This window comes from Monopterus albus, unplaced genomic scaffold, assembly GCF_001952655.1.
Source record: "Monopterus albus unplaced genomic scaffold, M_albus_1.0 scaffold96.1, whole genome shotgun sequence".
Taxonomy (NCBI): domain Eukaryota; kingdom Metazoa; phylum Chordata; class Actinopteri; order Synbranchiformes; family Synbranchidae; genus Monopterus; species Monopterus albus.
Genome location: NW_018127976.1, coordinates 3,862,591 through 3,883,524, shown reverse-complemented (window position 1 = coordinate 3,883,524; position 20,934 = coordinate 3,862,591). Strand labels below are relative to the sequence as shown.

Here is a 20,934-nt window from a genome sequence, read left to right as displayed (position 1 = left end):
CAACAAAACAACCTACTCTGCAAAGACAGATTCAAATGAACGCCACTAAATAGGGATATCCTGTCTCTGAACACACTTGATCCAAAGTGATTCACATGACAAACCGAACCAGTCAACTGATTCACCTGACATCCGACGAACCCAACGTCACTCAAGTGATTCAAACGTCACTAGTCACGTGACCGAAACATGCCTCGGCACAGTGGTTCGAAACAATTGCTTTATGAGCTACCGCGCATGTGTCGGAGCCTCGGGTGTCAAACGGCCATCACTAAGTGTCTGTCCTGCCCCGCCGTATCTGGTTTCCCTTCTCGACAGACCTCTCTTCTGGACCCTGGTTTCCCTCAGCTCTACCAGCCACCGCCTCACAGGTCGATGCACAGTCTCCGGTAATCTGTCTTTCTGCTACTCTCTCCTCTCAGTCATCATCACCTCCAACCCGACCAGCCCAGGAGTGAATCCTACTACCGCAGCCCGGCCCATCATCACACCATTGACTGTATTTCCTGCTACCGCTGATCGACACCCGGTCCTCTCACTACTCCTCTCCTCCTATATATATTTTTGCACTGACAACACTGTAAATAAATCTCACTGCTTGCACCGAAGCCAGCTGCCTGGTTCCATTAATTCTCCGCTCGCTCATCAGTGTATCGAGCATTCATAACAGTTAATGAAAACATTAACAATGAACACTTTCTTTCACTCTGTATAATAGCATGGAGTGAACGTTAAGGAATACATTTTGTCCTTGTAATACGAGACAAGCCTTTGTAGTTATAAATTCAGTACATGGAAGAGCTGGTTGTACTTTTTGATAGTCATACATCATAAGTTACTGAAGCACTGATTATACTTTATAAATCATAAGGGACAAGGCACATTCAAAAAGGTTATGTGCAAATAAACAGCAAGTAATATGTGAGTAACATAAATAAACAAATAATATGCAAAGGTAACAAACAAAGGGAATTTATTCATAATTGTTCATGGAGGTGATAATGATGATCACAAGGAGGATTAAGGATAAATGAGGGGAGATCTGACAGTTCACTCATTAAGTGCTTTTGCCACTCACAAGACACCTAATGCTCCAGGAGTTTCTCCAGAAGCTGACGTAAAACTGGTCCAGACTCTCTGTCCATAACATGTGTCCAGACAGACTCAGGCTTCTGTTCTGCTGGGACACTATAAGTAACTACTGGGAAACAGAAGGGGTGTGTTCAAAAAAATAGCAGTATGGCATTCAATCAGTGAGGTCATCAATTTTGTGAAATAACAGGTGTGAATCAGGTGGCCCCTATTTAAGGATGAAGCCAGCACTTGTTGAACATGCATTTGAAAGCCTGAGGAAAATGGGTCGTTCAAGACATTGTTCAGAAGAACAGCGTACTTTGATTAAAAAGTTGATTGGAGAGGGGAAAACCTATAAAGAGGTGCAAAAAATTATAGGCTGTTCAGCTAAAATGATCTCCAATGCCTTAAAATGGAGAGCAAAACCAGAGAGACGTGGAAGAAAACGGAAGACAACCATCAAAATGGATCGAAGAATAACCAGAATGGCAAAGGCCCAGCCAATGATCAGCTCCAGGATGATCAAAGACAGTCTGGAGTTACCTGTAAGTACTGTGACAGTTAGAAGACGTCTGTGTGAAGCTAATCTATTTTCAAGAATCCCCCGCAAAGTCCCTCTGTTAAAAAAAAGGCACGTGCAGAAGAGGTTACAATTTGCCAAAGAACACATCAACTGGCCTAAAGAGAAATGGAGGAACATTTTGTGGACTGATGAGAGTAAAATTGTTCTTTTTGGGTCCAAGGGCCACAGACAGTTTGTGAGACGACCCCCAAACTCTGAATTCAAGCCACAGTACACAGTGAAGACAGTGAAGCATGGTGGTGCAAGCATCATGATATGGGCATGTTTCTCCTACTATGGTGTTGGGCCTATTTATCGCATACCAGGGATCATGGATCAGTTTGCATATGTCAAAATACTTGAAGAGGTCATGTTGCCTTATGCTGAAGAGGACATGCCCTTGAAATGGTTGTTTCAACAAGACAATGACCCCAAACACACTAGTAAACGAGCAAAGTCTTGGTTCCAAACCAACAAAATTAATGTTATGGAGTGGCCAGCCCAATCCCCGGACCTTAATCCAATCGAGAACTTGTGGGGTGATATCAAAAATGCTGTTTCTGAAGCAAAACCAAGAAATGTAAATGAATTGTGGAATGTTGTTAAAGAATCATGGAGTGGAATAACAGCTGAAAGGTGCCACAAGTTGGTTGACTCCATGCCACACAGATGTGAAGCAGTTATAACAAACTGTGGTCATACAACTAAATATTAGTTTAGTGATTCACAGGATTGCTAAATCCTAGAAACAAAAACGTTTGTACAACATAGTTTTGTGTTTGTACAGTCAACGGCAGACACTGCTATTTTTTTGAACACACCCCTTTCAACTAATTGCCCAATTGCACAGCCTTAAGAGCGTGCATATCATGAATGCTGGGTCTTGTTTGCTTTCTGAGAATCTACTGCACCTACTGGTAACTTGTTTGCCATGTAGCAATAAAAAATATACTAAAAACCTGGATTATTCTGGTTAGTCACATTGTACTGCTATTATTTTGAACAATACTGTAAATGTAGTGGAGTCAAGCAGCAGTGGCTCAAACTGAACTTTCTGTGAGACCAGGACTGGAGAAACTGGATTCCGTGACTTTCCACCACTGGTTCCAGCAGCAGAGTAAAGTCCATGGAGTCACAGCCACCTGTGCAGCCATCCACACACTCAGAGAGGACAAGGACGTTTAGACTGGACCCAGGTCGAACGGTCTGAGGGATGACTGTCATCTGACTTGTTCAGTTATTTGGCAGACATTGAGGAGTTGATTGATCGGGGTCTTTGTCCTTCTTCAGCTGAATGCAGGCCTCTTGCACAAGTCTCTGTCTGTGATTTCTTGTCACAGCTAGTTGATTTCTGTTCCAGTGGCTTCAGGACATGTTCAGATCCCTTCACTGTGTTATACCCCAGTTCTTTTATTGGACAGATCTGAATAACGAAAGAGTCTGTCTTTCTTCATTTTAGTGCTGATTTATTTTAACCACAAGCAAAGTTACAAAACACAACCCTGGTGGCCCCTTCCTCCAGACATCCGCAGACAGGCTGCTGGAAAAAAGAGTGCTCCCAGAAGAACAGAGCCTAATACATTTATAAGTTTTTGGGCTAACCCCTTACACAAAAAGATTACAAAACATCACGAGATGAGACAGTCTGGCGTCTCCTTCTCTTATCTAGAGCTCCACAAGCTTGGAGAAGCTGGCCATAACAAAATGAAGAATTTCAATGTGTGTGTGTTGTCATGTGGTGCATAACTAAAACATTCATTCAAACATAATTCTAAAACAGGATGAATACAAGAAAACAATTGGTGTCAAGGTGCACTTTTCAGAATCAACATTCTATCTGTCAACCTTGAAACAGAGCAGACTAGAGCAAACCTTAATCTTACTAAATTGCATTACTAATACATTTGATTCAACACATTGTCTAATAATTATCTGACTGATTTACTAATATCTAACAACTGTCTGCACTTTATTGTCTTGTAGATTCATTGTCAACTGATAAAGAAAACTCTGACCCTTTCTATTGTTGCCAATCAGTCTACACTCAGTAACCCAAAGTGGCAAAGCAAAAACATGGTGACATTGTTGCAAATGATAAAAATCAAAGCTGCAATCTCTCATGTACAAAAGTAATTTATCCAGGCCTTAATCCAGGACTCTGTAGGACCCCTTCTGGCAGCAGGTGCAGCTCCAGTCTTCTTGGCTGAGTCTCTACCAGCTGTGCAAACCTGGATTTGAGCAGTTGATCCCGTTCTTCTTGCAGATCCTCTCAGGCTCCATCAGACTGGATGGGAAGTGTCTGTGAACTCTTCAGGTCTCCAGGGTCTGGACTTTGGTTGGCCCCTCAGTGACAGCCAGATCAGTTTATTGATGACAGTTTGATGAAGAGGAGACACTGTTTCACTACTCACATGATTTGTTTCTGGAAGTTTTAATCACACTGTCCATGCCATACCTGTAGGAACAAAGAGAGCAGTTAGATAGTGAGTGGAAATAATCAGCTTGTGTCTTGAGTCGAATTAAACCTGACAGTGATGATCCAGATCATCAGTCTCAGCAACTGAAGACATCAGCAACATGAAACAACACATGTGGAATAATCTAGGAAGCAAAGCCATGTTACAGCAGAACAGGGCTCATGGTACCACTGTTTGCCTTGATGCCAGCTGTGCATACTGCTGGCCACATGCGGAACAAGCCGCTGAGCCAAAGCACATGTCCAGGCTCTGTGAGGGCTGTTTGACCAAGGAGACTGATGGAGGCTGCATCAGGTGACCTGGGCTCCACAGGCAGCCAGCTCCACCCAGCGGAGATGGTTTGGGCTGAGTCAGGGCGCAGAGTGAAGGACAAGCAGCTGACAAGTGCTCAGCATATGCGGGAACTTCTTCAGACTGATGGAGAAGCATCGAGTTGCCTCTTTCATGGAGTGTGCACAGCTGCTGCCACAGCTCAGCATGTCCACTTGCACTGTCTCACAAAGGTCACATGGTGTTATTGGGTTGGATCAGCATGTGATACACTTTTAAAGTCATCATATCACACGTGTTGTCTGTTTTCTAAGTGTGTGCATGTGAGAGCATGTGAATCCTAGGTCAGCCAGACAACAGCTCTTAGCTCTTCCAGATGTATTGGCCATGGAGAAATGACGGGGCCAAGGTTCCAGAGACCAGAGGCTTCTACCTGTTGTCTCTGTGTGGACATGTGCTCAGAGTGGGGTGTGTTCTGCTCACACAACTAGTTTGTAGGCTGGATGGAAACATGAGAGAAGGACAGTAGAGTCTGTCCAGTGTCCATGTCTCCTCCTGAATCTGGACCAGTGGATCCAAACTTGTATTAAAGTGTCTGAAAAGAGAATCCTAGCCCTTGTCTGGTCTGGTCAAACCTCCATCTCAGCTGGGAAGAAGAACTCCCCTCACATATCAGACTGTCTCAGCACTTTGCTTTCGTTCTACATCAATACATGTGTGTTATTTCATAGTTTGGTTGTTTTCACTGAGGGAATCAGCCACTGAGAAGGTTGGAGGTTTACAGGAAACACTGGCTCTTTGCTTTGATACTGGCTGGGTTTAGTACAATACTGCTGAGGCAGCATGGACCGAATGTAACCATCTACTGACCTCAAAGTCTCCAGTCGACAGTCTGGACTCTCCACTAAATCACACAGGAGCTTCATATCTGAAACCTGCAGGCTGTTGTTCCAGCTCAGGTCTAGTTCTCTCAGATGGGAGGGGTTGGACTTCAGAGCTGAGGCCAGAGAAGCACAGTTGGTCTCTGGCAAACCACAGCAACTCAGTCTGGATAAAGAATAAACCATATAGATGAAGTAATTGATAATCCAGTCAGATATGTCCTAATCAATGTGCTTTTCATTAAAATGAGCAGAGTGACTTTGTCCTTCTGTTATTCTACCATTTCTGATCATAGCTGTGAATCAGGAGTTCTGTTATCAGGTTTGTGAAGAACCAGGTGTAAAACTCAGAAAGTTCCAGCTGTTATTTCACTGGGTCACAACAATCAATATCAGTGAGTGATCAATATGTCACATCTGCTGCTGCTTAGCTCATGTTCAGCTTGGAACTACTGGTCATCAATTCAATTCAGTTTCTTCCTTAATGTTCATGTTAGTCAATTTAGTAGCTGCCAGTAAAAAATTGTAGGATCTTTGACTTGTCCCTCAACAACTGCACCTGTTATGTAGGGCAGGTACGGGTGGACCCAACATGCAGACACACACGGGAGTGGAACAAAAAAGGAGTTTATGAAATATAGAAAGGAACAGGTTACTGGGTGGAGGAGAGAGGGGAACAGAGGCAGAGCGGGAACTGGATGGGACAGGCAGGCTTCTAGGAGGCTGCTAGGGAGTGCAGAGTCGAGGAATGGAGAGCTGGAGAATGAAGAGTTGGAAATGAGAGCTGGAGCTGGGGAATAGAGAGCTAGAGAATTCAGAATTGGAAGCAGAGAGCTGGAACATTGGGTAGCAGATCAGAGAGAAGATGAGTGTAGACAATAAACTAATGGGGAGCAAACAGAAAAAGAGCGTATATGTAGGGGACTGAACTGGGAGATAATGAGTGGCAGGTGGATGCAATGATGGGTGATTGTGCTGGCTAAGGACATGACAGGTAGGCAGAGACAGGGAATCTGGGCAGTGTTAGGTATTTTTAGTCAGATAGATATTGGATAGATACTTTATGTATTAGAAATGTTTAGTGGAGATAGGGTGTCTAGTTAGACTGTTAAATGCTTAGGCTTGCTTATGAGTTTCTACAGGGTACATCTGGTCAAGGATAACTAGAGAGAAGAGTTGATGACTGTCAGCAGACAGGGTGTTCAATATTATTATTACGATGTGTATAACTGTACACCACTTAACCAACAGACATACACATTCACACATTGATTTGCTTCATGTTTTGACTACTGCTAGGGCCAGCTGCAAAGCTGGCAACAAAGACGTCCCGGTTGACGTTTCTGTGTAGTATGGGGCTAGCCCAACCGAGGTGATATAATGTATAGGCCTGGTGGGCTCAGGGTCTTTCATCTTACATCTGCCTGCGTGCATGTTGGATGTGCAAGACACTTGAGCGTGTAATGTTAATTTTACCTGTAATCCTTTGAATAAATCAGCACTGTTTTGAAGTTACTTGGACTGCCTCGTCTCTCAGAGTTAGCATGGTAGCAAGAACGGGATCCTACACATCCCTGCCTATTCATAGCTAGCTGAGATTTACAGAGAACACCTATGGTGCATGACTTGCTCAATCGAGGCCGTCTGCCAAAAAAGTCCTTCTGCACATACAACAGCAACAAGCCCTGGTTCACAGCAAGACTCAAACAGCTTTGTCGTGCCAAAGAGGAGGCTCACAGAAGTGGGGACAGGACTCTGTACAGCCAGGCAAGGAACACACTGACAAGGGAGATCAGAGCACCATCTTCGCACTCATCTTCAACAGGTCACTGGAGCTGTGTGAAGTCCCCTCCTGCTTCAAATGCTCCACCATTATCTCAGTCCCCAAGAAAACCTCCATCAGTGGATTGAATAACTACAGACCTGTCGCCCTGACATCTGTAGTTATGAAGTCCTTTGAGAAATTGTTGGCCCACCTGTAGACCCCCTGCTAGACCTCCTGCAGTTCGCCTACCGGGCAAATAGGTCAGTGGACGATACAGTGAACATGACACTGCATTACATCCTGCAACACCTCCACTCCCCAGGGACCTATGCATGGGCCCTCTTTATGGACTTCAGCTCAGCGTTCAACACCATCATCCCAGACATCCTCCGCTCCAAACTGACCCAGCTCACTGTGCTTGCCCCCACCTGTCAGTGGATTACTAGCTTTCTGACAGACAGGAAGTAGCAGGTGAGGTTGGGGAAAACCACATCCAGCACCCGGACAAGCATAAGGACAAGGACAATCACCTTTATTAGCCAAGTATGTTACACACAAGGAATTTGTTTCCGGTACAGAACCGAGGGCAGCCATCTGCGGCGCCAACTCAACCGATGCTCTAACTATCAGGGGCAACGGGGGGGGGTTCAGTGTTTTGCCCAAAGACACTGCACTATTGCCTCTACACTATTGGTCTCATTCGAAATGGTGACGAGTCAGCCTACAGATGGGAGGTTGAGCAGCTGGTCCTGTGGTGTAGCCACAACAACCTGGAGCTGAACACGCTCCAAACAGTGGAGATGACAGTGGACTTCAGGAAGAACCCCCCCACCTTACCCCCACTCACCATACTTGCCAGCACTGTATCAGCAGTAAAATCATACAAGTTCCTGGGCTCCACTATCTCCCAGGACCCGAAGTGGACATCCAACATCAGGATCATCATCAAGAAGGCACAGCAGAGGTTGTACTTCCTGCGCCAGCTCGGGAAGTTTGACCTGCCCCAGGAGCTGCTGATACAGTTCTACAGAGGAATCATTGAGTCTGTTCTCTGCACCTCCATCACTGTCTGGTTTGGCTCAGCAACCAAACAGGACAAGTACAGACTTCAGTGAACAGACAAGACTGCAGAAAAGGTCATTGGTGCAAGCCTGCCCTCCATGGAGGACCTGTACACCTCACAGGTCAAAAGGAGGGCAGAGAGGATCACTACAGACCCCTCACACCTGGGACACAATCTATTCGAATTCCTCTCCTCTGGACAGCATTACAGGTCACTGTGCACCAAGACAACCAGGCATAAGGACAGTTTCTTCACCCGGGCCATTGCTCTGATACTTGACCCATGACAATATGACTGGACAATAATCCTCAGTGCAATACCTGTAAATATACATTGTGCAAATCATACAGGTCTCTATCTCTAAGTACTCTACTTTTATTCCCCTTTTTATTTCATTTCAGTGAGCATTCCTATGTCTGTCTGCACTGTTTGTTGCTTGTTAATACAGCTTATTTTGTTATATTACACAGCCTTATGCTGGTTTATTGTTTACTTGCCCCTTGCATGGGGATATGTACATACACATTGAGAGCTGATGTACCAGAGTCAAATTCCTCGTGTGTCCAACACACCTGGCCAGTAAAGCAGATTCTGATTCTTCACTAAGTCTAGAGAAAGTTGAGAACCAAAGAAACTTTGTGTAGCAAAGTTTTATTTTCACTGAATCCTTTGATAAAACTCCAGAGACACTACCAAAATGATCCTGCTACAATCAGTTTAAATTCAATACGTTTTTTTGGTGATACATCTCTGAACAGCCATCAATAGAAGAACCCTGGTGAAGCCAGCACTGTGAAGAAAACTGGCCATCTGGGAAGCAGCTTCTTCCAAGAGTGAGCCTATCCAAATCTGACAATGACAGATGTGTCCTGAGTCCTCAGCTTGATTACTGTCATGATTTAGTCCCGCCTGCTTCTGGTCTTATGATTTTATTTTGGCACCACTTCCTGTTGCAGTCTCACCTCAGCTACGAACTCTTTACCCTAACCAGTGTTTATTGTTTGCACCTGTTTTTACCCCTTTATAGGCAGTTTCCTCCCACCAGGAAGCTCCTGGATTCTTCTAGACTCCCGTTCAGATTTTCCACTGTTATTCTTCGTACCTGATATTCCTGTTCTGACCCCAGATTGCTTTTGACCACCCGTCTTACTCTCCTGATCCTGATCATTTTCTGTGCATTGACCCTTGGACTTCCCCTTTTGATCATGCTTGTGAGGATTTTCTTGGCTGTGTTAGTTGCTGGCATTGACCCTGGACTGGTATTATTGACTCGAGTGTGTTTTCTGGACTTTTGTATTGTATACTGCTACTGTGATCAGTAAAGAGACAGTTATCTACTATATCACATCTGGCATTATAATTGAGTCCACCATTGACACTTTTGGCAGCGTTACTCGCCAAACCTGACAGATTACCATTTTGGAAATCCAAATCCGGCTCAACTCTGACCCAAAGAACCTCCAAACCAGAGCTTCTCTCCTCCAGGCCACATGTAACCTCCAAAGCTAAACTCCTGCTAACAGATAAGTGCACCCTGGCTAACGGATGCCTCATGAAAACTGTAGTTAATAGCTATTAGTTACCAAATTTAAAGTCTATAACCTGTAGCAATCGACAGCTATTTTTCCTCTGCATAGTCGTGACTAAACCCCAGAATTTAGATCTAGAATCTAGCTCTATTTTTGACCAGAATCCCCTTCTTCCACCATTGCTAACAAGAAACTGTTCAGTCAGTCATCCAAAGCATTCACAGCTGTACCATTTGAATCATCTCTTTCCTCCGGATCATTTTCCCAGCTTAGATAAATAAACTTAGAACTGGCTTCATTATATCATCTTTGGGTCTTTTGTTTCAGCAAGTGGGTTCACTGAACTGGTAGGATTCATTACTTTCACGCTTAGACTGATATAATTACTGTAATTGTTTAATAGTTTGATGGAACTATAACTATCTGGTGCCATACTCTAATGAGGTATTTGAATATTAAATATCAATATTCATTTTCATAAGTGTAGTTATTTCCACTAGAACATTTAAATTAGGTTCAGATGTAATTTAGGTTACCAGGTCTACAACAGTAACAGTCAGTGAACTGACCTCAGAGTCTCCAGTCTACAGTGTGGACTCTGCAGAAAATCACAGATCAGCTTCAACCCTAAATCCCGCACATTGTTGCATCTCAGGTCCAGTTCTCTCAGATGGGAGGGGTTACAATTCAAAGCCAAGGCCAGGGATGCACAGCTGGTTTCTGACAACTTGCAGCGCCACAATCTGAGCAAAGAAGAAGCCAGGTGAAGGTAGGATACAAAGTTCCTGCTTAAAACCAGTGTTCATTATATGTTCAGAAAGTAGAAGTTTTGAAACTGAAAACTCCAAACAGATGAACCCAACAGGATGCAGGTTAAAAACAGTCAGATATAAAAAGTGACAAAGAGCTCTCATTAATATGAATGACAACATTCTGCCACTTCAATAAAGTAGAAACATTAAAGAGCATTTTAAAAGTATTTTCACCAGACTAATTATGCCTTTGTTATTGTCTGATAGATTACACAGTAGGTTGTTATTGTTTTAAACGTATTTCAGAGAAAGTAAACAGTCAATGGACTAAGACACTGTAAAAAGAAACAACATGTGAATTGAAGCTCCTCAGTGTGGATCAGTATAATATCAGCCCTAAGCCTGCAGTTTAGTGTCAACACAACTTTCACATCATATTCATCTCAGCACAGAACTAAAACATGGTATCTGACCTCAGAGTCTCCAGTTGACAGTGTGGACTCTCCAGTCCAGCACACAGCAGCTTCACTCCTGAGTCCTGCAGCTTGTCATCACTCAGATCCAGTTCTCTCAGATGGGAGGGGTTAGATTTCAGAGCTGAGGCCAGAGAAGCACAGCTGGTCTCTGACAAACTGCAGTCCCTCAATCTGAATAAAGAATACATCACTGATAAACCAATCAGATATGTCCTAATCAATGAGTTTTCTCTAAAATTGGTTTAGACTCACTGTTAATGTGTGTTTGCTACAACATTATATATTGTGACTTAATGTCAAAGCATATTGTAGGATAAATTGACAGTTTTGCTATAAATGTCAATCCAGTTTGATGACTGAGCAAAACAACTGAACTGAGGGACATTTAAATCTTTTGTTGATTTTAAAATGAACAAGGGCAAAAACATATGGACTGACCTAAGAATCTCCAGTCGACAGTGTGGACTCTCCAGTCCAGCACACAGCTGCTTCACTCCTGAATCCTGCAGGTCGTTGTTGTAGCTAAGTTCCAGTTCCCTCAGATGGGAGGGGTTGGACTTCAGAGCTGAGGCCACAATTTCACAGTGAGTTTCTGAGAGTCGACAGTTATAAAGCCTGTGATGACAAAAACATCAAATTTAAAATTTTATCAAACCTGAGAACTGGAATAAAAACAATATTTATTTGTTTTGATTCTAAAGCAGATTGACATGAGCAGCTGTAGCTCAGGTGCTGGAGGTTTCTGACAGATCTCAGCTCGACTGTTGCTGCTGGGAAATGCAGACAGGAAACACAGGGCTACAGTCTCTCATGTCTTACATGAGGCTGAGCAGATGGAAAAGGGGGAACATGAGGAGCAGCTTGAAACAAGGCTCTTTATCAGGGACCATGAGCCAAGCAGCTCTGGAACATCCCACTGTTTACAGAGCAGTCCATTCAAATGCTGCCAGAGAGATGCAAAGACAGCAGCATTGCTTCTGCTTCTACATAAGATTCATGTCTAACACAGCAACACACACGAACAGATGTTCACTGTTAGAACAACACAAGTCGAAGCCATACTTAAATGAGAATGGAGAGGGGGTGTTTAGTTTGATTCCTTGTACCAGAGGGAAGACGCCCCCAACATACAACTAATGTTTGCTGGATGTTTCTAACAGATCTCAGCTGTCAGAACATGCACATACACCCTCTTCAGCTCCAGCAGTGATTATAGAAGTTGGAGAAAATATGACAATGGACAGAACAGTTCTTACTGTGAAACAGCAAGTGCTGATAATAAATACATGGTAACGGCAATATATGCATGAAAACTGTGCTCAGATGCAGCTGCTGTTAGTTCCACCAGGTCCCGGACATTAGAGGGAACGGGAGTCTGTATATAAAAGATGAATAAACAGCCAGATGAAAGAAACACAGAGCAGACACTGTGTCCACTCTAACAAGAATGCCATCAACTGAGAAAACATGTTGACTGTCCATATTTTTCAAGTTTTTCTGCTGGATTTATGTAAAACTTCCATCAACCAGAGAAAGACAGAAGATCCTTGTGTTCACTGACTTTACAGCTGGAAACACAAACATTTTGGACTCATCAAAATTCTGAAGACAAAGATATTAGTAGCATAACATGATTAAAATTGTTTCAATTGCTTCAATACTAGTTTAATAAAACATTTAAAGTGTTTGTGTTCTATATTGTGTATGTGTATAAAGTGTGTGTTTTTACTCTGATAATGATGCTTCAGCTTTGTGTTGCTTTATAATGTTGATGGTCACATCTGGACTTACTGTTATGGTTTAGTCCCCCTCACCAGGAGGGTGAGGGAGAACTGGGGTTGGACTCAAGATGGCTGACCCAGGTGCTAGTACAAAAAGGTGGTTTAATGGAATAAAAACAACATGACAACATAACAGGGTCCATAATACTGTAGTGATCCTTCACTTGGCATGTTATGATGTTCTAAATTGTTATGGTTCCTTGATGGGTGTGGAGCTTCAGGGGTTAAGAGGTGTGAGAGCGGGAGGGAGTGAAGTGTGGGGGATTTGAGCTACAGAGGGTGTTAGCAGGCTGTTTTTCTTTCTTATTGTTGTTGGGCTGTTGTTTTGGCGTGGTTACGGCCAATAGTAACCGGTTGTGTGGAGTTAATAAAAAGCGACTATTCGTCGGCACTCAAGGTTGTCTTCCTTGTGTCCTGCGGGACGCTACATTTGGTGTCAGAAGTGAAACGCCGGAGTTACGCCTGCCATTAGCCTTAGCCTCCGGCTTATCGGGCCTTGATAAACACCTGACTAGATGGCAGCGCGACGGGTGAGGAGCCAGGCTGGAGGAGCTGGCACCATATGTCTTCAGCGTGGAGTATAGGGCGGGAGCTCGCCATGCCAACGCTGATGCTATGTCCCGGCGTCCTTGTGCACATGACGGCTGTCGATATTGTGAAAAGCGTGAGTCCCGAGAGGTGGAGCTCCGCAGTGACAGGTGGCGGTGGGGGCCCCGATGGAGAGAGTGGCCGTGGACATTATGGGTCCCTTTCCACGCACAGATAAAGGTAACCGCTATGTCCTGGCTGCCATGGACTATTTTACAAAATGGCCGGAGGCATACGCCATACCAGACCAGGAGGCAGAGACAGTCGTGGATGCATTGGTGGATGGAATGTTTTCCAGGTTTGGAGCAGCTGAAGTGGTTCATAGTGATCAGGGCAGGAATTTTGAGTCGGCACTCAAGGTTGTCTTCCTTGTGTCCTGCGGGACGCTACAATACATACAAGGGAAGGGCAGTGATGACTAAGGAGACCAGGACGGTAAACACACAAACTAACGACAGGAACTAGGATAGCAGGAGGATGAGAACGGACAGGTGAACAAAAAGAACCAACGTAAACAATGCAATCCACAGCACAGAGGCTGTCAGTGTGGAAGACAAAGCACGTATTTCTGTGTTGCTAACCGCATAATTAGCGTGATAAGGTCAAGCCAAAACGCACAGAGACTGTCAGCGTAGCATCTTACACACGTCTAAAAATATGCGGGTCAAACACAACATTTGTCACTTACATAGGGTAAGTATTGTCCATTACATGTCGCAATGCTCCGGCAACGATAGGGCGTCTGCCAGAGGTATAAATAAGGAAGCCAACAAATCACCGGAATACGCCTCAGGTGTGCGCACCGACCCCCAAGTCACTAATTACCCAATGCGACACAGCTGAGGCATTGATCCCGCAAAAAGGGAGAGCAGGAGAGGAAAAGAAAGAAAGAGGCAGGTCGTGCCAAATGGACCTGACACTTACCGAAACCTTCTGCAGTTCCTCACAGCAGGGATCAGTCTTCGTTGTCCCTCTTCTGATGTGTTGTACTTCTTCAGGTCCAACTCATCCAGAACCTCCTCTGACATCTGCAGCATGTAGGCCAGAGCTGAGCACTGGATCTCAGAGAGTTCCTTCTTTGACCTGGTCTCTGACTTAAGGAACTCTTGGATCTGCTGATGGACTGAGTGGTCATTCAGCTCCATCAGACATTGAAAGATGTTGATGCTTCTATCAGGAGAGATGCTGTACATATTCATCTCTTTCAGGTTGTCAGTGGCTCTCTGGATGGTTTCTGGACTGTTCTCTGTCTGACCCAGCAGGCCTCCTAAGAGTCTCTGGTTGGACTTCATTAAGAAACCATGAAGGAATCGGACAAACAGGTCAAGATGGCCAGTTTTACTTTCAAGGGATTTGTCCATGGCTCTCTTCAGGACATCATTCAGAGATGAGACCTTGTAGTCTTTCCCCAGAAATGTCTCCAGTACCTCTATGTTCCTGTTGGTACAACAGTGGGCCATGAAGACTGCAGCCAGAAACTCCTGAACACTCAGATGAACAAAGCAGTAGACTGATTTCTGGAAGATCGTCCGCTCTCTTTTGAAGATCTCTGTACAAAGTCCTGAGTACACTGAGGCCTCTGAGACATTTAAACCACACTGCTCCAGGTCTTCTTGGTAGAACATGATGTCTCCTGTCTCCAGATGTTCAAACGCCAGCCTCCCCAGCTTCAGAAGAACGTCCCTGTTGGCCTCCATCAGCTCCTGTAGGCTTGTCCCATGTACCTCACTGTACTTGTGCTTCTTCCTCTTGGTCTGAACCAGCAGGAAGTGTGAATACAGTTCAGTCAGAGTCTTGGGCAGCTCTCCTCTCTGCTCTGTAGTCAACATGTGCTCCAGAACTGTAGCAGTGATCCAGCAGAAGACCGGGACTTGACACATGATGTGGAGGCTCCTGGAGGCCTTGATGTGTGAGAAGATCCTGCTGGACAGCTCTTCATTACCGGACCTCCTCCTGAAGTACTCGTCCTTCTGGGCGTCAGTGAAGCCTCGTACTTCTGTCACCCTGTCGACGCATGTCGGAGGGATCTGATTGGCTGCTGCAGGTCGGGAAGTGATCCAGACGAGAGCCGAGGACAGCAGGTTCCCCTGGATGAGGTTTGTCACCAGCACGCTGACTGAGGACTTCTGAGTGACGTCGGACACAACCTCACTGTTGCTGAAATCCAATGAAAGTCTGCTTTCATCCAGGCCATCAAAGATGAAGAGAGCTTTACAGAGAGCCAGCTCCTCTGCTGTGACCTTCTGTAAGGTTGGATGGAAAACATGGAGCAGTGTGAAAAGACTGTGCTGCTCATGTCTGAGCAGGTTCAGCTCCCTGAACGAGAGCAGAACCAGCAGCCTGATATCTTGGTTTTCCAAACCCTCTGCCCAGTCCAGAGTAAACTTCTGCACTGAGAAGGTTTTTCCAATGCCGGCGTCACCACTCGTCAGAACCACTCTGATGTGTCTCTGTTGGTCGGGGAAGGCTTTAAAGATCTCGTGGCACTTGATTGGAGTGTCCTGGAGGGTCTTCTTGGAAGTGGTCTCAAATTGCCTCACCTCATGTTGGGTATTGACATCTTCACTGTGTCCCTCTGTGATGTAGAGCTCAGTGTAGATCCTGTTGAGGGGGATTTCACTTCCTGTTCTATCAGTTCCTTCAGTCACACATTCACATCTCCTCCTCAGACTGATCTTATGTTCATCCAACACCTCCTGCAGCCCACCACCAGCTGAAAAACAAGAAACAGTGTGAGACTAAAGAAAGAATCTGTCAAGACAAAAGCTCTGTGTTGTTTCTAATCATGTTAAATGCTGTGTGATAGAACAAAACCAGTCCAGTTGTCAGTGAGGACATCAGCAGGTTGTTGTATGTACAGTCTTACTTTGTACCATGCTGGTCTGACTGGCTGTCTGCAGTCCAGGTCTGGTTCTGGATTCATCTCCACACCTGGAACCAGTCTGGTTCATCCTCCACAGCTGCTCCTCTTCACCAACACCACTTTTCTTCTTCTTTCTGTGTAAACATGTCTTTAAAAATGACTGTGGCTGAAAAATCTCCAGATGATTATCCTTATCCTTATTATGTATCCAACATAGTCTAGAAGCTGTGATGGTCACAGAGAACAGTGAGAGTGGTGCTACGTTTCTGTTTGGACTCAGAGTTCAGTCTGTAATGGAAATGACTTTTTATTTGTTTGACACTCTCCTGCTCTTACAAACTAATGAGCTGCTTTTCCTCTTGACTGTCTTATTAAACATTTACTGGCCTGCCTGGAATTTATTTATGATACAAACTCAACACTTCCGGAAGCTCCTTCACAATAAAAGCCTTCCATTAAAGTGAGCTGATGCTGTCCTTTACTGTTTCACAGTGGGCAGCTTAGCTCAGGTCAGTCAGGTGTGAGCTGAGGTCAGACGTGGTCTACAGACTGTGGTGGACCAGTTTCAGACACACAACATGTAACAGAGGTATCTCAGGTTTGTGCCTCATTTCCTCTCTATTCTACGTCACTCTCTAATGTCGACCATCAATTGAAGGCCTCAGTGCCAAACACAGACTCTCAGACAGAGAACTGCTCTAAATCTACATGTGTTTACAATCAACTCAACTCAACTCAACTTTATTTATATAGCGCTTTACCACAGCACAGCTGACCAAAGCACTTAACATATCATACAAATATAAAAACAACACATAAAAAGCTATAAACAATACTATAAACACTAACACCACGGACAGAGTGTCATTCCTGATCAAACGCCAGTGAATAAAAATAGGTCTTCAAATAAGACTTAAAAGTGGGCAGTGAGGGGGCCTGCCTAATATAAAGCGGCAAGGCATTCCATAGGTTTGGACCTATCACAGCAAAGGCTCTGTCCCCCCTAGTTTTCCGCCTGGCCCTTGGTGCCTCCAGAAGAAGCTGATCTGCTGATCTGAGGCACCGCGATGGAGTATACGGATGCAAAAGTTCCACAAGATAAGAAGGTGCCAGCCCATTTAAAGATTTATAAACAAATAAAAGAATCTTAAAACGAACCCTAAAACGCACCGGAAGCCAGTGGAGAGATGCCAGTACGGGCGTTATGTGGTCCTTCTTACGCCCCCCAACCAATAGCCGAGCGGCAGCGTTCTGGACCCTCTGGAGGCGGGCAAGCCCCGATTGACCAACTCCAGCGTACAGTGCATTACATCCCAGGGGTTCCATCCCAGGGGTTGTCACACTAACCCTAGGATAAGACACTGTGGCTGTGGCTCATGAGGTAGGGCAAGTCGTCGTGGTTCGACTCCCGGTCTCCCCGCATGCCCAAGTGTCCCTGAGCAAGACACTGAACCCCGAATTGCTCCCGGTGGCTTGACTAGCGCCGTTGTGTGGCAGCCTTGTCGTCATCGGTGTGTGAATGGGTGAATGGTGTATGATCTCCTGTAAAGCGCTTTGGCCAGTGCAACACACTGTGAAAAATGCGCTATATAAATACAGTCCATTTACCATTTACTAGTTTAATCACACAGGACAACAACATTTACACATTTCTATATCAAAACACCGTGTGTGTTCTGTCTTGGTATGAAGGTCATGTGATCTATGAGTTCCCTCACTGGCTCCATTGTTGTGCTGGATCATGTTCTATAGTTCAACTGTGCTGGGCTGCAACACTGCCGCAGATCTGCAGACTAAAGGGAAGCCACTGCCCCAAACCCTCATGCACTGTATGAATCAATCATTTCAGTGGAGTGCTGTGCTACTTCTCATCATGAAGGTTGTTGTCGAGGACTCAGCACCTGATTACACACACTGGGCTGAGTGTGTTGATTGATCACACTGAATCTCCATCTGACCATGTTCTGACCTGTTTTGTCCCCAGGTGACTTTTACATGAGCACTGCCCACAGATGGTTGTTGTTCACCTGTAGGAACAAGATGTTGTGGAGAGAGTCCAAACTCAAAGGTCACCTTACTAATGTTCCCCGGCTTTCAGATGAGGGACAGATGAACATCTTTACAGCGATGTCAGCATCAGGGCAAAGAGATTTTCCTGACATGTGAACTGTGACCAGAAGGTTCTCAGGTTGTTTCTACAGAAACACCATCAGCAGTTTGTGGCTAAAAAAGCCAGACTCATGTTTGTGTTCCTGTTCAGAGAATCATCTTCAGGTCAGTTCACAACAGAAACTGTCTCTTACTTTATGTCTGGGGGTCCACATTCAAGACTGAAGGCTGGAGGATAATCTATGGACCAGCCACTCTTCATAGACAGATGACTGGATACTGGAGGCGCTGGTCTTTGTCTGTGGTACCGAAACACAAACATGGTTTTATTCATATCCCACCAGTCACTGATTTGTTCTCTGATAACAGTCACTGTGCAGTGTTTTGAAAAGATCAGAGAACTGGAAAGCAGTGATAGCTATAGACAGCAGTATGAGCCTAATGTATGATTTTATATGTGATTTTACCAGTGTGATGCACTGCATGTGTGTACAGCTGCCATTTAAAAAAGGGTAAGTTGGTGTGTGGAAAAACATGAAGTCATCAGACATTCCTACAAAAGAAGTGCAGGCAGAGATGTCTGAGTGTCTGTAAGAAGAGGAAAAAAAGAAAAGACAGGAACCACCGAGTTTACTGAAAAGAAAGAGATTAAAATACAACAGCTTCATGCAAAAAGTAAAGTAAATATCTGGTTCATCAGTAATCAGTGTTTAATCAAGGGTTAAAGATATTTTGTATTCAGAATAATATAGTGTGGTGGCAATTTTTATGATAGTACCCTTACAATAGTGATTGTTTTAGATGAGATGTGTTAACAGCAGTGTTTGGAGCTTTAATAGGTTTCAAATATGCCATCTTAGTGTGCAAGGTTAAACTATAATATGCTCCTAATTCCAGGGATTAGCAAATCAAGGCCTTCAAACAAGTGACATCCCCATTTAACACCAAACATTACACTGAAGGATAAAGCAACATTATCACTGTGGTGTCAGTCATTAACAGTGGAGCTCTATGGCTCAGTGGAGTCAGAGATATAATCCACACATTGTAGTTTTTAGTGGGAGACACTCAGTGTTGGTTCGACTCTGCACATTGGATTTGTTGGAAATAAGAAAACTCCCTAAACAAATCAGACACAGCCTTCAGCATGAACTGGTTCTATTTACTGGACTGAACAACTTGACTGATGAACCCTGGGTTTGCTGACTCATTAGTTCACAGTTCAAATGCTGCTGCTCACAAAGAGTCTAAAGTTCAACTGTGCATTGTGAAACTCTTCATCTTATCATCGTTCACTGAAACACTCCTCCTTTGTTATCTGGCAATTTCTGACTCCACTGTGGCCCTTTAGTTACTGATCAACTTTTAAACTATTCATGTTTATCAGCTGCAGTAACATACAGTATGTAAAATACAGTAAACATGTGTGTGTAAAGTTCACAGACAAGGCTAGAAGAACCAGGGAAGGTTTATTTTCTGCCAACAGCAGCTGTTAACATCAATACAATAAATCCTGTTAGAGGCAACAGCGTGGGGGTTCACAGGTTTGTAGCAGGTCTCTTACCTTGTGTCTGAGGGTCCAGGTCCAGGACCGAAGGCTGGAGGATAATCTTTGGACCAGTCACTCTTCATAGACAGATGACTGGATACTGGAGACTCTGGTCTGTTCTCATCTTCCTCCATTCTGGACTGGAGTCAGTCTGAATTAAACCAGTAACTTCAACTGGGAGCTTTGAACACAAGAGTCACAATAAACACGTCTGTTCAAGAGTCGCACACCAGCCTGAAAGAACAGGAAGTAAAACATATTTGCACAGTGTAATAAAAGCAGGAAACTCACTGAGTAGGTTCTGCCCCCACTTCATTTATACAAAGTCACATGAGTCTGCCTCCACCTGTGTGTATGTAGATCATGATGACTGAAACCTGTTAACACACTCACTGTGGGGACTCAGCCAACCTTGTGGGGACTAACTTCTGGTCCCCACAAAGAAATCACTGAATTTTAGGGTGGCAACATGGTTAGGGTGAGGTTAAGTGTTAGATGTTAGGCAAATAGTGGTTATGGTTAAGGTTAGTATAAGTCTACAGGAAATGAATGTAAGTCAATGTAAAGTCCCCACAAAGAATGAAAACACAGCGTGTGTGTGTTTGTGGTGTTCACATGACATGTTTATGAGCATCCATCTTGGCTTGAAGAGTTTGAATTAAACTAACTACTGGTCAAATATTGTCCAGTTAAATCCTGTAAATAAATGTGTTTCCAGCTGTTTTCTTTCACAGACATACAGGGAACAAGAAGTCAGTTGAGTATCAGCTCCTGCAGCTCCATCTATGGACAGGTGACACTGGGTCCATCTCCCCCTGTGACCCTCATCACAGGATCCCCCCAAGACTGAATCCTTCTCCCCTAACACTTTCCTTCTTTACACCAACATTTTAGCAAACAGCCACCATTCAAAGAATAATCTAGACCAGCCTGGTGTGACAGCTCTGACACTACACACTGTGTGAAGTGGCTGTCCTCATAACTTTGTCTAGTCCATTTTTATTACAGTTTTTTTGCTGTTGCTAAGAAGCATTAACCAATACTTAAAATACTTCTTCTAAACTCTTAACACAGCAACACAGTTACATCACACACCTGGCCAAATGGTTCATTTTCGGACAAAAACCACTTTTTGTTAAATAAATACAAACTTTACATTTCACAATGCAAAATACCATTTTCTACATATACTAAC

General features: G+C 44.3%; 1 protein-coding gene across 1 annotated transcript; it reads right to left on the bottom strand.

The window, feature by feature from the left end:
- Positions 1 to 3,600: 3,600 nt before the first annotated feature.
- LOC109965140 (NACHT, LRR and PYD domains-containing protein 12-like) lies at positions 3,601 to 19,873 on the bottom strand. The gene is made up of 8 exons (XM_020608933.1): positions 19,755 to 19,873; positions 16,085 to 16,215; positions 14,143 to 15,931; positions 11,288 to 11,464; positions 10,847 to 11,020; positions 10,191 to 10,364; positions 5,254 to 5,430; positions 3,601 to 4,091 (listed from the first exon to the last, which is right to left on the bottom strand). The coding sequence occupies exons 1-8, from the start codon at positions 19,871 to 19,873 to the stop codon at positions 4,040 to 4,042; spliced, it is 2,793 nt and encodes a 930-aa protein (XP_020464589.1). The 3' UTR covers positions 3,601 to 4,039.
- Positions 19,874 to 20,934: the final 1,061 nt, after the last annotated feature.

Coding starts and splice junctions, on each gene's coding strand:
- LOC109965140 (XM_020608933.1), bottom strand. CDS start 19,873: ATGGAGGAAGATGAGAACAGACCAGAGTCTCCAGTATCCAGTCATCTG. Junction 16,216..19,754: donor CCTGGACCCTCAGACACAAG/GTAAGAGACCTG, acceptor ATGTTTACACAG/AAAGAAGAAGAAAAGTGGTG. Junction 4,092..5,253: donor TGTCGACTGGAGACTTTGAG/GTCAGTAGATGG, acceptor TTGTTCCTACAG/GTATGGCATGGACAGTGTGA.